We start from the raw sequence: 16,494 nt of genomic DNA on the forward strand, positions 1-16,494 counted from the left end.
CAACTCATCTCAACATGGATTGGGTGATAATGAGGAGAAAGAGGAGGAAGAGGAAGAACAGGAGCTGTTTTCCTGCGCTACCGACGATACTACCCATACAACAATCATACCGTCTGTTCAGCGTGAATGGCCTGAGGAGAGAGAGAACGAGGAGGAGGACCAGGAGGAGGAGAGCATGGTCACTCGTCCTCTTGGTCAGGACAGGTAAGTCTTGGCTGTTGGCAGTCTGGCACACATGGCTGACTTTATGTTCCACTGCCTTTCCCGTGACCCTGGCATTGTATGCATTTTGGGCAACACTAATTACTGGTTGGTCACACTTCTAGACCCAAGGCTACAATTAGAACTTTCTATCTCTCCCTCCCGTGGTGGAGAGGTCTAATAAAATGTTGCAGTACCAGAAGGCCCTTGTTGGCGGCAGAGATCACAGTTTGTTGGACAACCAGGGAGTACAGGCGAGGGAGACATAAATACGATGCAGCAGAGGCAGGGTAACACTATCAAAGGTGTGGGACAGTTTTCTCAGACCCTCCCAGCGCCCAGGCCCTGATGCGCGGGATACTCTTACAAGGAGGGAAACGTTTTGGAAGATGCTGAAGGAGTACCTTGCCGACCATACCAATGTCCTCCATGATTCCTCTGTGCCTTATAACTATGGGGTATCCAAGCTGGACACATGGCATTAACTGTCTCTCTATGCCTTGGACGTCCTGGTCTGCCCTGCTGCTAGCGTTTTGTCAGAGCGGGTTTTTAGTGATAACTGATAGACGCATCCGCCTGTCAACTGAAAATGCTGACAGGCTGACTTTTATCAAAATGAACAAGGGCTGGATTGGGCCAAACTTCTCAACACCACCGGATGATATCAGCGGAAAATAACATTAAATCCAGTGTTTTTTTTGGGGAGTCTATTCCCATGTACCTCTTCACACCCAGACATGGGTATACACTTATACGCTTCAGGATTTATTGTATATTATGTTGTCCTCCTCCTTCTCCTTCTTTTCATCCTCCACCACCATATCACCAGGGTGACCGTGAAGCAACACCCACATAAATTTTTTAAGGGTGTAAGGGTGTTCATGATGCCTGTAGGAAATATTTTTAGAGGCCTACCTCTAACATTCTGTATGTTATACAGTATGTTTATACCCCCTAGGGGTAAATCTTTTTCAGCCCATGCACTTAGTGCATGGGCATTACCAGTATAGGAGACCCACTCCTTAATAATGGGAACGATTTTTTTATGAGGACCTCCTCTACGTCTCTTCAAAGGGGTATTGGAGTGCGTTCAAATTTTTGGCAGCCCTTGCAGTCACTGCATGGGCATTACCACTATAGGAGACCCACTCCTTAAAAATGGGAACAATATTTTAATGAGGCCCTCCTCTACATCTCTTCAAAGGGGTATTGAAGTGCATCCAAATTTTTGGCAGCCCTTGCAGTCACTGCATGGGCATTACCACAATAGGACACCTACTCCTTAATAATGGGAACAATTTTTTAATGAGGCCCTTCTCTATGTCTCTTCAAAGGGGTATTGGAGTGCGTCCTAATATTTGGCAGCCCTTGCAGTCACTGCTTATGCAATAACAGTATAGGAGACCCACTTCTTTATAATGGGAACATTTTTTTTAATGAGACCCTCATCTATGTCTCTTCAAAGGGGTATTGGAGTGCGTCCAAATTTTTGGCAGCCCTTGCAGTCACTGCATGGGCATTACCGCTATAGGAGACCCACTATTTAATAATGGGAACAATTTTTTTTAAAGAGGTCCTCCTCTATGTCTCCTCAACGGGGCATTGGAGTGCGTCCAAATTTTTGGCAGCCCTTGCAGTCACTGCATGGGCATTACCACAATAGGAGACCCACTCCTTAATAATGGGAACAATATTTTTAATGAGGCCCTCTTCTACATCTCTTCAAAGGGGTATTGGAGTGCATCCAATATTTGGCAGCCCGTGCAGTCACTGCTTACACAATAACAGTATAGGAGACCCACTCCTTTATAAGGGAACATTTTTTTTACTGAGGCCCTCCTTTATGTCTCTTCAAAGGGGTATTGGAGTACATTCAAATTTTTGGCAGTCCTTGCTGTCACTGCATACGCAATAACAGTATAGGAGACCCACTTCTTTATAAAGGGAACATTTTTTTTACTGAGGCCCTCCTTTATGTCTCTTCAAAGGGGTATTGGAGTGCATCCAAATTTTTGGCAGCCCTTGCAGTCTCTCCATGGGCAATAACAGTATAGGAGACCCACTCCTTAATAATGAGAACAACAAAGCATAGCCGGCTGATGCTGTCAGTATTCCGGGTTTTCTAGGTAACCTTGTGAATGATTTTGCCCTTTGTTAAAATGGAGTTTGCTGTTCTTGTGTGCCCTACTTCCTGTTCGTTTTTTTAAAACCTGGCTCAGGTGCTGGCTTCCTTGCTGGAGTATTCTGCTTCCGTTTCCCTTCAGTCCAGCTGCTTTGTCCTACTATTATCTCCCAGATCTCTTGTGTATTTACCAGGTTAATCTTCAGGTGTTTCTCAGCAGCAGTGAGCTTCTACCATGGCTCTGGACATTCTCTGCCTATGTAAGCTACACCCACTGTGTTATCATTAACCTGTTGACTTTGGAATTTTAACCCTTGGCTCTCTCTACCCGGTAAGAACTGTGTTTCTGAACTGTGTGTTGCTGTTTAACCCTTCGTTCACTCCCTCCGGTGAGGGCTGCTGGAACTATTTACTGGAATATTACTTAAATGTCAACTTGTTTCTGGACTTCCCTGAATCTACGCCGCATCTAGGATTAACTTGTGAACTTGTTTTTGGACTTCCCTGTGGCTACTGCATACCTGGATCTGACTCTTACTACACCAGCAGTGTTTGAATCAAGCCTCGTCACCAGTGTGTCAGACTTTCCTTTTAATCACATTTGTATGAGGACTCCGTCATAAGAACCTTGCCGACTTTGCTATATAGGTTCCAAAGACTTAATATCGCTGGACTTATTTCATTGCATGTCTCTACGGGTTATCTGTATATTGTTTTTGGGTGTTATTGCTGTGGCACAAATACACTATTTGCATTAAAGAAACCCATCTCTGATTGTTCATTGCCCCACGCTACCAGAATCCTCGAGTTCCTACAATAGTATTACAGGATACTCCAGCCAAAAAGAGGATTCTGCTGGGGCAATGACGGAGACATGGGCAGACAAACTGTTCACCATAATTAACTCCTTGCAGCAGGAGATAGAGGCTATACACAATAAGATTAGAGACATGGAATCCCGGGTTGACCACAATGCACAGGTGTTTGGTCAGGCTCTCCAAGATCTACATACTAAGTTAGAAGTCCGGGAGGCCTTACCTACTGAGCCTACATCATCCACTAGTATGCCCAAAATGCCTCCATTCCGGTTTAATGGTGACCGAAGTCAATTCCGTGGGTTTGTTAACCAATGTATATTATTCTTTGATGTACATGCCTCCTATTACCGGTCTGATAGATCTAAGGTTTTATGTATTATTATGTTGTTGACATCACGGGCACTGGCTTGGGAAAATCCTATGGTTGAAAGTCACGATACCCGTCTAAATAATTTGGATGATTTTCTGACAGCCAGAGTTCAGAGTCTCCACAGGTGTTTGAGTTGTTTTTACAACACTGTGTACGTATTGATATCCGTCTAACTGAACGCAGACAAGAAAAATGGGCAGCTGTAAATCGCATCACTAATTTCTCTCTTCCGTCTAGGGAAACCACAGGCAAAAACCCACGGGAGGCCGAGGAGGTGCCTATGCAGGTGGACTCGCTACAAAGACGTGAGAGTAATGAACGCCGCGAATACCGTCTCCGTGAGCGCTTATGTTTTTATTGTGGTCAATTGGACCATTTCCTCATCAATTGTCCTAAATGTCCCAAGCGACCCAACAAGGAGTTGGCGGTAGTAGGGGATTATGATAACACAGACGCTGAGTCTGAAGTTTCGGAGACCAATCTACATCTAGATGCTGTGTTTCCCCCAAAATTGATGCTGACTTCCCATAAAGACCAAGGGGAGAAATATTCACATTGTTCTCTTCCTATTCAGATTCAGTGGGAGGGACAGTGGATACAAAGTTCTGCCATGATAGACTCTGGAGCAGGTGGGAATTTCATGGATTCTTCTTTTGCCAGGGAACATGGTATAAAGACACAACTAAGAGCTTCACCAGTCACTATGGAAACGGTGGATGGTTTCCCATTAGTTTCTGGACCAGTAGATCGGGAGACAGTGCTTCTGGAGTGTAAGATGGAACCAGACCATCAAGAAACACTTTCATTCATGTTAATATCTTCTCCTCATTTTCCTGCAATTTTAGGAATTCCCTGGTTACGGTCACAAAATCCAAACATCAATTGGGAAACCAAGGAGATATCCCCCCCAAGTGTAGTCCTGCCATCAGTCCAACGGTAGCGGCTCCAGTTACCCAGAACTTGGAAGAGGCAATACAGGTATCTACTCTCCCTCTGGGTTACCAGGAATTCTTGGACGTTTGTGACAAGAGGAAGGCAGATGAACTTCCCCCACATAGACCGTATGACTGCCCCATAGAATTGCTTCCTAGGGCAGCGATTCCTTTCGGCCATGTTTACCCGCTGGCGGCTCCGGAATTAAAATCATTACGAGAATATTTAGATGAGAATTTAGCCAAGGGGTTTATCCGACCATCTTCTTCACCAGCGGGAGCCCCTATATTCTTTGTAAAGAAGAAGGATGGGACTCTAAGACCTTGCATTGACTACCGGGAGTTAAATAAGGTAACCGTTCGTAACAGGTACCCGTTGCCGCTAATTCCAGAATTGTTGGAAAGAGTTCGCCAGGCCAAAGTATTTACCAAATTAGATCTTCGCGGGGCATACAATTTACTCCGTATACGTTCCGGAGACGAATGGAAGACAGCTTTTAGATGCCGGTATGGACATTATGAATATTTAGTGATGCCATTCGGACTCTGTAACGCTCCTGCTGCTTTTCAACATTTAGCCAACGATATTTTCAGGGATTTATTGGACCAATATGTGGTAATTTACCTGAATGACATTTTGATCTTCTCTGATTCCTTACAGGAACATCGGGAACATGTTAAGACCGTGCTTAGACGTTTGAGAGATAATCATTTGTACATCAAACTCAAAGTGTGAATTTCATTGCTCCGAAATTCAATTTTTAGGCTATATTATTTCTCCTCAGGGATTGAACATGGAGTCCAGCAAGATCCAGGCAATCTTAGACTGGCCGGTACCAGGAAACATTAAAAAGGTACAACGATTCATTGGTTTCGCTAACTTTTATAGACGTTTTATCCGGAATTTTTCAGAAGTTGTCCGTCCAATTACTCTCCTCACCAAGAAGGGGAAGACGTTTGTATGGTCTTCGCAAGCTCAGAGAGCCTTTGATCGCCTCAAGGTTTGTTTTACCACGGCTCCGATATTGATGCATCCGGATCCTGCACTGCCTTTCATCGTGGAGGTGGACGCTTCAGACTGTGCATTGGGAGCTATCCTCTCACAACGTACCGGAGACAAAGGTTTGCTGCACCCGTGTGCCTTCTCTTCTCGTAGGTTATCTTCTGCTGAACTGAACTATGATATTGCAGATAAGGAACTTTTGGCAATCATTGCCGCCTTTAAGGAATGGAGACACCATTTGCAGGGAACAACTCAACAGGTAGTAGTGCTCACGGATCATCGTAATTTGGAATTTCTTAAGTCTACTAGGTGTCTTTCTCCTCGACAAGCTAGGTGGAATTTGTTCTTGAACCAGTTTAATTTTATTATTTCGTACCGCCCAGGTTCACGTAATGGGAAAGCTGACGCATTATCCCGAATCCATTCGATGGACTCCGTGCCTGGGACCCCATCTAAAACCATCTTGTCTGATGCCAATTTCGTAGGAGTGCTCCAGGACCAGGACTTGTGGCAGGAGATCAAGCTGGCCTGTGACGGTGACGTATTTCTCGCTGCTCCACCTGACAACGTGAATCTTGTCCTTCAGAATGGTGTGTGGCTTAGAGATCGATGTATTTATATCCCAGAGGCTGTGAGACTTCGAATTCTCAAATTGGTCCACGACTCGGTATTGGCTGGTCATAGGGGGGTACAGAAGACGCAGGAATTTTTAAGTCGTTTTTTTTGGTGGCCTACCTGCTTGAAAGATGTGAACGACTATGTCTGCTCTTGTGAGGTTTGTGCCCAGTACAAAGTTCCTCGCGTTTCACCTACTGGTCTTCTTAAACCGCTACCTGTACCATCTCGCCCTTGGGGGTCTATTTCGATGGACTTTATTGTGGAGTTACCCACCTCTGGCGGTAAAAATACTATTTTGGTGGTAGTAGATCGTCTAACGAAGGCTGCTCATTTCATTCCGTGTACCGGTCTTCCCTCAGCTACGGAGACAGTGGATCTGGTTATCCAGAACGTTTTCCGGCTGCATGGGGTACCAGATGAGATCATTTCTGACCGGGGAATACAATTTACCTCTAGATTTTGGAAAGGATTTTGTTCTGCGCTCCACATTAATGTTTGCTTGTCTTCTACATACCATCCTCAGACCAATGGGCAGACCGAACGGACAAATCAAACCTTGGAGCAATATCTACGCTGTTACGTCAGTCATTTGCAGGACGATTGGCTGAAGCTACTTCCTTTAGCTGAATTTTCGTACAACAACTCTCAGAGCAGTTCCACGAAGGTAACGCCTTTTTTTGCCAATCTGGGATATCATCCAAATATTTTGCCTAGGTCTCCGGTTGCTACTTCGGTACCGGCGGTTGAAGACAGAGTGACGATGTTGCAACGTAATCTTGAAGTTTTGAAGGACTCCCTGACCGTAGCACAGGAGCGTTATAAGAAGTCGGCCGATAGATTCCGGAAACCGGCACCTATGTATAAGGTAGGAGACTCGGTTTGGTTGTCCACCAAGAATCTAAGATTGGGTGTTCCTTCGCAGAAACTGGGACAGAAATTCATCGGTCCATTCAAGATCACTGGGATTGTGAGCTCTGTTGCCTGTCGGCTGAAGCTACCACGGACTTTAAAGGTACACCCAGTATTTCATGTTTCTTTATTAAAACTGGTCTCTCCTAACACGTTTCAGGGACGTATCGTATCTCCCCCTCCACCAGTGTTGGTTGATGGCGAAGAACAATTTGTGGTACAGGATATTGTTGATTCAAGACTTCATAGGAACCGGCTTCAGTATCTAGTTAGATGGCAAGGTTACTCTCCCGAAAACGATACTTGGGAACCAGTAAGTAACATCAATGCTCCCCTGAAGGTTGCTCAGTTTCATTGGAGATACCCGGACAAGCCTGGTCCAGGACCGTCTGGAGGCCGTCTTTAGGGGGGGGCAGTAATGTCAGTATTCCGAGTTTTCTAAGTAACCTTGTGAATGATTTTGCCCTTTGTTAAAATGGAGTTTGCTGTTCTTGTGTGCCCTACTTCCTGTTCGTTTGTTTAAAACCTGGCTCAGGTGCTGGCTTCCTTGCTGGAGTATTCTGCTTCCGTTTCCCTTCAGTCCAGCTGCCTTGTCCTACTATTATCTCCAGATCTCTTGTGTATTTACCAGGTTAATCTTCACGTGTTTCTCAGCAGCAGTGAGCTTCTACCATGGCTCTGGACATTCTCTGCCTATGTAAGCTACACCCACTGTGTTATCATTAACCTGTTGACTTTGGAATTTTAACCCTTGGCTCTCTCTACCCGGTAAGAACTGTGTTTCTGAACTGTGTGTTGCTGTTTAACCCTTTGTTCACTCCCTCCGGTGAGGGCTGCTGGAACTATTTACTGGAATAATACTTAAATGTCAACTTGTTTCTGGACTTCCCTGAATCTACGCCGCATCTAGGATTAACTTGTGAACTTGTTTTTGGACTTCCCTGTGGCTACTGCATACCTGGATCTGACTCTTACTACACCAGCAGTGTTTGAATCAAGCCACGTCACCAGTGTGTCAGACTTTCCTTTTGATCACATTTGTGTGAGGACTCCGTAATAAGAACCTTGCCGACTTTGCTATATAGGTTCCAAAGACTTAATATCGCTGGACTTATTTCATTGCAAGTCACTACGGGTTATCTGTATATTGTTTTTGGGTGTTATTGCTGTGGCACAAATACACTATTTGCATTAAAGAAACCCGTCTCTGATTGTTCATTGCCCCACGCTACCAGAATCCTCGAGTTCCTACAATAGTATTACAGATGCCCTCTAGCAATAGGGAGTGACAACTGCTGGCCCTCTAACAATAGTAAGGGCCACCTGATGTCCTTGTAAAAATAGGCTTTGAGACTTTCACAGTCCCTCCTTCATAAATGAAACAGGATGTGTCTGATCATGTCTCACACACCACATGGCCACATAAGGTAGTAAAATGTTAAAATTACATTTACTGGTGAATGTATTTTTCACAGTTGAAAGCAATGCAAAGGTGTGGAGGAGCATTTTTGTCTTTGGTTATTTATTTTGCCTGAAATACAAGTCATTACACTGGAAAGGATGTTCCTTAATATTTTTTTCCAGGAAAATCCATTTTGGTTCCGTTTTTGTATGTTTTATTGTCAGTCCGTAAAAGTGGCATAAAACTCTGACAACATTGTTCACAGCAGTGACCTGGGAGTCAGAGATGCTTCCAGGGGTCTTCCTCATGCTGTTCCCATATCATTTGAGCACTGTTTTCATCAATTTATAGTCCCCCTTCAGACCTCCGGGGGGACCGCCGGAAAAATGCTCGTGTTTCTCATTGACTTACATTGGGTTCATTACTCGGGTTGAGCACCCGAGCATTACGATTTACTTGATGCGAGCAACGAGCACCCGAGCATTTTAGTGCTCGTCCATCACTAGTGATTGGATGCCGGGGTCACATGTCATAACAACCGCACAAGAACCCCGGGACTGCGAGTGCTGACACCGCTGGAACAGCGCCAGCACCGGAGGTGAGTATAAGCTTTTTTATTTTATTGGGGCCAAACATTTGGATCAAGAAGGGGTTTTCCAAATAGTGGACAACCCTTTCAATTACAGGTCATCAATACTTCAATCCTGGACAACTCCTTTAAACAATGCTCTTAATATTAAAATGCAGGTATTTAATTAACACAAGCTAATGTTCTATGTGGTTTTTAAGACATTTTGACCTGTGTAGGTGATCTCAAGCTAAAGAATCCATCCAATTATTAAGTTTAGTTTATCTATATACTTTGGTGGACTCTGGCCAGCCAATAACAACCATTGCTCACTGACTGAATCTCTGAGCAAAGTTTATATTGTTGATTTCCATTATAGACAATGTAGTCTTTGTCTCATCTGCCTGAGGTAGTGGCGGGTAGCAGGGGTCTTGTTTGTGGTCTATGTGTCTGGGTTTGTCTTGATATTGTTTTACAAAGTTTGAAAAATGTTAACATCTCTTCTGTATCTTTACTGTTGTCGTTCTGCTCAAACTTTTTCCTGATCGCAGACCCAACTAAGCGGACCTTTACTAAAACTGTGCACCTGTGTTTTAGACTGACTGTATAGATTGTTACCTACCTTGGAGAATTTTTTTTCCCAAACTATGGCTGATTTATTTAAAATGATTTGTTTTCCTAATGGGGCACGGAAATCAAAAGTTCCAATTCTTTGAGAATTTATCGTCCAGTTTGGATAGTGAATAACATTATAAATATCATAACCGACTGAAATTTCTCCATCGCTAAAGAAAATATCTTGCCCCAGGGGGTTTGTGAAATTGACTTTTCTGAGATATTTATGCAACTATAAAAAAATAAAACATTATAGAAAAATAAAAGTTACAGTAAATCCTTTTACCATATTTTTTCTAAAAGGCAAATTATACTAAAATATTCAGAATATCTTGAAAAGTAACTCACCTTTATCTCAAAGTCTATAATTTCAGTGACGTGTAATCACTCAATGTTCCAATACTCGCAACATGTAGAACCATTTGTGGAACGACTATTTTTTTTTTATACAGGAGGACTTTTATCTATTTATCATAGAAAAACCAAAGGGACCTTCTATAACAGGGTTCCCCAACTCCAGGCATCAAGGCCCACCAACAGATAATGTTTTCAGAATTTCCTTAGTATTGCCCAGGTGATCATTCCATACTAGGGATCATGCAATATCAACCAAATCCTGAAAACATGATCTGTTGGTGGCTCTTGAGGACTGGAGTTGGGGAACACTGCTTTATGGTAACCAGCTTCACTCTTTTCAACTAAGCTCCCAAATCGAAAGACTCCAGCAAAATCCCATATTACGCGGTCACTTATTCATATGAATGTAATCCAAGATGTGTAATTACTTTACCCAAGCAATAACAATTGATCCCCAGAGGTTTAAGGTGATTTATCACCTATGAGTTCTGATTCACAAACAAGATTGTCTACAAGAGTAGCTATACGAGTAGATTATACATGGCTTGCATCTGGCGATGCTACATGAGGGGGTCAAAGGACCCCGCTACCACATTGTCACCAAAAAGTTGTGGAGTTTGTTGCAGAGCTTAAGTCATTCCATTGGTTGCCTAGATATAGATAAACTATGTAAAGTGCCTCCCAAAGACCATGTGAAATCTCAAAAAATGATATGCATTCACACAAAGCCATTTTTTCATAAACATTCAATGCAGCTTCTATGGAGTCTTTAGAAGATGTTCAAGCTCAGGTCATATCTGGTTTCCACAGCATTTTACAGAAATTATCCTCACTGTCCCCATTGGGGCTCACAATCTAAATTCCCTATCAATATGTCTTTGAAGTGTGGGAGGAAACTGGAGAGCCGGGGGGAAACTCACACAAACACAAGAACATAGAAATTCCTTGTAGATGTCATCCTTTGCGGGATCTGAACCCAGGACCCCAGCGCTGTAAGGCTACAGTGTTAACCACATTCAAGATGGAGCCCCATACTCAGAATCCCTGGGGATTCAAATCTCCAGCAATCAGTAGTCTATCCTCAATTCTATGGAAAAGGGGTTAACTTGATTCTGAAAATATCCCTTTAATACCACAATCACTAAAACAGTAGAGAACAAACAGCTGAAATGGATCTCATAGTAATGCAGTCCAGTTAAGGCATGAGAGAGAGATAAATAAATGAATCAGCACCAGGTTATTTGACCAATGATAAGAGCCTTTTAACTTAAAACCTACAAGGGTCAGATTTTAAATAAAGTAATACTTTTTTATTTTTGGTAATGCTGTACTTGTTTATTTTGTTTTTTTTTGCTATTTTTTTACAATATTTTCAATGTAACATTAGGTTCTCCTCCAATTGTGGTGGTATGGATCATGATCAGGAGAAAATGAGGACATGGTTTTAGTTTCTACTGTGCTTCTTTTTGCATGATCTTCAGTATCTAAACAGTTTTTTATGAGATGTTTCTCATTATGGACCTAAGGATTTTTTGTGGACTGGGCAGGATCAACGTCTGTCAAATTGGGGTTTTGATTTCCTTTGGATCAACTTTGTTGAACTAGGTTGACTGATACATTTTGTTTAACACTATTCTGTATGGTCATTCTTACCTTCCAACCTTTCAGATCTTGAAATTTGAGTTTGTTTCTATCGCTCAATCGTTCGCTCAGTGGTATCTGTTGATACATTTCACGTAAAGCATAAGCCACTGCGTAGACAGAATTATATACATTATAACTCATCCCTGTGAATCGGAGATTGCAATGTGAGTACATAATTTGCCTTCCACTCTCCACTCCTGTACAGTTTCTTCTCCTCGGGTTGAACGGACAACGGTTTTCACACAATTCATCCCACCATGTTGTAAATGTCCTTCCTGATGGGAATCTACTTGGATTAACTTCTTTGATAAATTTAATAAATGCTGGATTCTCATTTTTCTGCATGATGAACCTTAAAGAACCATTAACACTGGTGTCGTTTTCCAAGTTGAACATTCGAAAACTTGACTCTGCCGTATGGATCCACACTTTCCCAGGAATGCTTGTTACATGAACATTTAATTCCAAGTAATACACATAATTTTTGGATCCATAGACAAGTATGACATTTGCTGATGATTTCGCAATAGTTTTCTCGATTTCTTTGATTCTTTCTGGACTAAAGTCATTAATGGAGGGTACAAGCTTAATAAATTCAATGCAGCCTCCATTTTCCACTATCAGATTTTTAATAATCTTTATAGCATTTATGCTGCTGTCATCATCTGGATATATGATACCAACCCACATCCAGCCAAAGTGTTTCAGTAATGCTATTACCGCAGAATACAAAGTCTTTTCACTCGGTACCGTCCGGTAGAAGGACGGGAAATACAGCTTGTTACTCTGCAAAGGTTCTTGTGACATAAAGCTGATCTGCAAAATAAATACATAAACTAATAAATGCATCTTCAAACGCTTAGGTGGACAGCTATGGCATTTCCTTCTGCAAAGGGGAAGACATATCATTGGTGCAACCTGTGCAGCCACACAGTGGAAAGACCAGATATTTACATGGCAGCTTCTTTATATTCATCTAATGGACTTATATAGGGGAGGACATACCATTGGTGCAACCTGGGCATCCTTACAAGGGCCCAAGAGGTAAGGGGCCAAGCAGGTGGAATTGTGCATTATCATGAGTTATTGGACTGTTTTTGCACAGGGGACTAGTGTTGAGCCACCCCCGTAGTGTTCGAGTTCGGTTCGTCGAACACCCGTGTGTTCGCCGAACTGTTCGTCGAACTGTTCGTCGAACACCTTCGAACACCGTTAAAACCAATGGCAGGCAAACAAAAACACATAGAAACACATAGAAAACACCTTCAAAGGTGTCCAAAAGCTGACAAACTGCTCAGAAGACATAACTAACACATGGAAAAGTGACAAGTACATATAGTCATGCGAAAATAAAAGAGGTGGAGGAGTAAAAGGAGGGGGAGACACAGATATAGGCATGTCATGCCCTTCTAAAATCCAAAAAGTGAGAAGCCGACACGGCCAGTCCGCTCCTGCCCGTGCCACCTCCGTGTCGCCGGGTTTGTGCCAGAGCCGCGGTGAACCCTGACGGCCAGCCCCCCTCTCCCAATACTGGTGCCTGTCCGCTGGTGGGTCGAGCGAGCCCCCCTGTGGTGGAGGCAGCTCTAAGCTTTTTAATTTAAATTGTCTCTCTAATTTGAATAAATACACTTTAAATCCATTTACAAGGATCTATTGGAGGGCAAGTCTCATGCCAGCAGCCGCGGTAATTCCAGCTCCAGTAGCGTCCACTAAAGCTGCTGCAGTTAAAAAGCTTTTATAAGGATCGAGCTCGGCTGTCCACCGCAAGGCATCCTACTGCCAGTCCCAGCCCCTATGCCTTGGGGTGCCTCCTGATGCTCTTCACTAAGTATCCCATGGTCCCGAAGCATTTCCTTTGAAAAAATTAAGTGTCTAAACTACAGGTGGTGCAGCTTGCTTAACAGCCGGGATAATCCGCTCACTAGCAGACACTGCTACTAGGCACAAAGTATTTCCTGGGCTAGATGCAGTTAAAAATTTGTAATTAGATACTCTCGTTGGATGCTGAGAAAGCATTCCATAGAGTCTCCTGGCACGCCATATATGATTCTCTTAAAAAGCTTGGGGTAGGGGTCTAGGGGACCCTTTTATAGCCAAAATCACGGCCCTGTATCGCAATACGTCACCTAGGCTGAAGATAAATGGAACTGTAGCACCCTGAGGGCTCGGTTGCTACAGACGTATTGCACCTCACCCAGAGGTGTGATATCTCACTCTCAGGTAAGGATGGAGTGTGGATCAGGACCCGACACCTGCATGCATTACACCACATTGCCGTGGGGCAGGGCGACCAATATGCCCCTGAGATGGGCACGACAGTCCCTGTCCCTGGCTGGAGTGGGGGGAGGGAACACTGAGGAAGGGGAACCCTGTAGTGCAGGAGCAGGGAGGAAGCAGTTCCTGGGTGCATTGAGAAGGGAGTATAAAAGGTGGGCACCATCTAAGTTCAGTGCAGAGAAGTCTGAGCAGAAGTGGCAGGGAGCAGGGGCTCTGCATGAGCTCTGCTCCGGAGGCGGGCCTAGTAACAGAGGCCCAGGCCTGGAAGAGGGAGAAGGAAGGAAGAGGAGCGGAGAAGGCACCAGGAACGAGGAATGAAGGGATCCCAGGGGTGCGGACGGGCGAGTCGCCACCGCACACCCGAATCCACCTGCGTGGAGGGGTCAGGCCAAAGGGGGAGACCGGTCCCCGAACTAGTGGAGGCAGGAAACGACCCTCATCTAGAAACCGGAGGCTCTGACATTTTATGTGGCGCAGCCCCTCGCTACACCCGCTAGGAAGGCACCACATAGGGTCAGGGAAACTGGCGCCAAGTTTACCAAGAGGAGGCCCGAGGCAGCCGGACAGAAGTGTTGGTAAGAAAGGCCAGACAAAGGACACACAAAGGGGGTCCTGTGAAGTGCTCCAAAGTTATCTGGGAGTTGTCTGAGCCCCTCACCTGGTGAGCACAGTACGACGTGGGCAGCCGTTACCTGCAGACGTGGTCTGGATAATAAGAACTGTGAGTAAAGGCCCTGAACTGCATCACTGACTCCGTGTCGTTACTGCTGCTGCCCTGCACCATCACCCCCATCCTCCGCATACACTGCCCTGAGGCTATACTCCTCCCGTGGGGAGTTATGCTACGCTCTGCTGCACCCACAACACCAGCCTCAGTGGTCTGCCCTGTAGCGGCGGTTCACTCTGGCCGCAATCCACGGGTGGCGTAGTCGGACATTTAAACATCAAAACCACATAAATAGTTCCGCCACTGGTTTGACCGCCCTGAGCCACGGAACTGGGTCGCCGCCACGAAGACTACAACCACCAGCATCCACCAAAAAGGGTCCGGCTCCGGGTGTCCCAAGGCCCAGGGGGTGCGTCAGAACATTTTCATCACCTTTCACAATCACCAATGGGACAAGGCAGTGATGTCCTCTGTCCCCTCTCTTATACATCCTAGTGACGGAGCACCTGCTCTCATCAATTCGCCATAACCCCAATATTAGGTGGATTGAGGTGGGAGGCACCGAGTATAAGTGCTCTCTATTTGCTGATGATGTCCTAGTATATATCACTCAATCACATATATCCATCCATGCTGTTATGGCTGAAATAGATCACTTTGTTACATGGTAAAATTTTAAAATCAATGCAGCGAAGTCTGAGGCCCTCGATGTCTCCCTCCCCAAATCCATATAGGATTCCATCCAGTCCAACTTTCACTTTGCCTGGCCCTCACAGGGTATCAAATACTTAGGAATTCCTATTCATAGAGACCTCTCCCATCTATGTTATCTTAATTTTGGGCCCTTTATTGAACAACTCCATACAGACCACGGTTGGCAAGTTAGAACTGTAAGATTCACTACGTGAACCACTGGTGTTTTGTGGAAAAGCACATGTACACTGCGTTCCAAATTATTATGCAAAAAGTGTTTAGGAGTGATAAGGGAAGAATTTGTTTGTTTGTCAGTTAAACTCATTGATGGTGATGTGTGTCAGGGCTCTTTATATCACTGTAAGCAATTGCAGACACCAGTGCTAATTAGTTTGGCAGGTGTGTCCAATGAAAGGCAAGACTACTTAAGAAGGCTCTCTCACATTATTAAGCAGCCTACATTTTCTGACAAAATGGGAAAGAAAAAGGATGTGTCGGCTGCTGAGAAGCAACAAATTGTGGAGTGTTTAGGTCAAGGCATGACTACAATCAACATTGTGCGATGATCAGGATGAAGTGTCTTGGCAATCAAGAAGTATGTAGCTGATTCACAGTACACACGTGTGCGTGCTGATAAGGGCAAATTGAGGACTCTTTCCTACAGGCAATTACGTCAGGTTGAAAGAGCAGCGGCAAAAAAGCCTTGTCATAGCAGCAGACAAGTTTTTGAAGCTGCTTGTGCCTCCAACGTCCCCCGAACAACAAGATGCAGGGTCCTTCAGAGGTTTGCAGCTGTGCATGCGCCATCCTGTCGACCTCCTCTATCCACTTCACACAAGCAGAAACGGCTCCAGTGGGCCAAACATTACATGAAGACTGATTTCAAAACTGTTTTGTTCACGGATGAGTGCCGTGCAGCGCTCGATGGTCCAGATGGATGGAGTGGAGGATGGCTGGTTGATGGACACCCCACGCAAACACGGCTACAGCGCGAACAAGGAGGAGGTGGAGTAATGTTTTGGGCTGGAATCATGGGGAGAGAGATTGTCGGCCCCTTTAGGATCCCTGAAGGCGCTAAAGATGAACTCCATAATGTATGTGGATTTTCTCAAACAGCACTTCCTGCCATGGTTCAAGAAGAAGAACCGTGTATTTCACAGCAAGATCATTTTTCTGCATGATAATGTACCATCTCATGCTGCACATAAAACATCTGCATCTCTGGCTGATATGGGCATAAAAGGGGACAAACTTATGGTGTGACCCCCATGCTCCCCTGACCTCTACCCCATTCAGAA

The 16,494-nt window shown here is 44.5% G+C and overlaps 1 protein-coding gene across 1 annotated transcript in view; it reads right to left on the bottom strand.

Annotated features, from left to right (window-relative positions):
* Positions 1-12,366, bottom strand: part of LOC141153232 (vomeronasal type-2 receptor 26-like) — a 28,481-nt gene extending 16,115 nt beyond the window's left edge. The window contains exons 1-3 of the mRNA XM_073637937.1: positions 11,547-12,366; positions 9,566-9,621; positions 4,195-4,200 (exon numbers count right to left, since the gene is read on the bottom strand). Coding sequence (XP_073494038.1) covers positions 4,195-4,200; positions 9,566-9,621; positions 11,547-12,366 — 882 coding nt within the window. The remainder of the gene's footprint in view (positions 1-4,194; positions 4,201-9,565; positions 9,622-11,546) is intronic.
* Between the last annotated feature and the right edge of the window lie 4,128 nt (positions 12,367-16,494).

This window comes from Phyllobates terribilis, unplaced genomic scaffold (genome assembly GCF_046119375.1).
Source record: "Phyllobates terribilis strain yellow unplaced genomic scaffold, ASM4611937v1 Scaffold_7__3_contigs__length_470593459, whole genome shotgun sequence".
NCBI lineage: Eukaryota > Metazoa > Chordata > Amphibia > Anura > Dendrobatidae > Phyllobates > Phyllobates terribilis.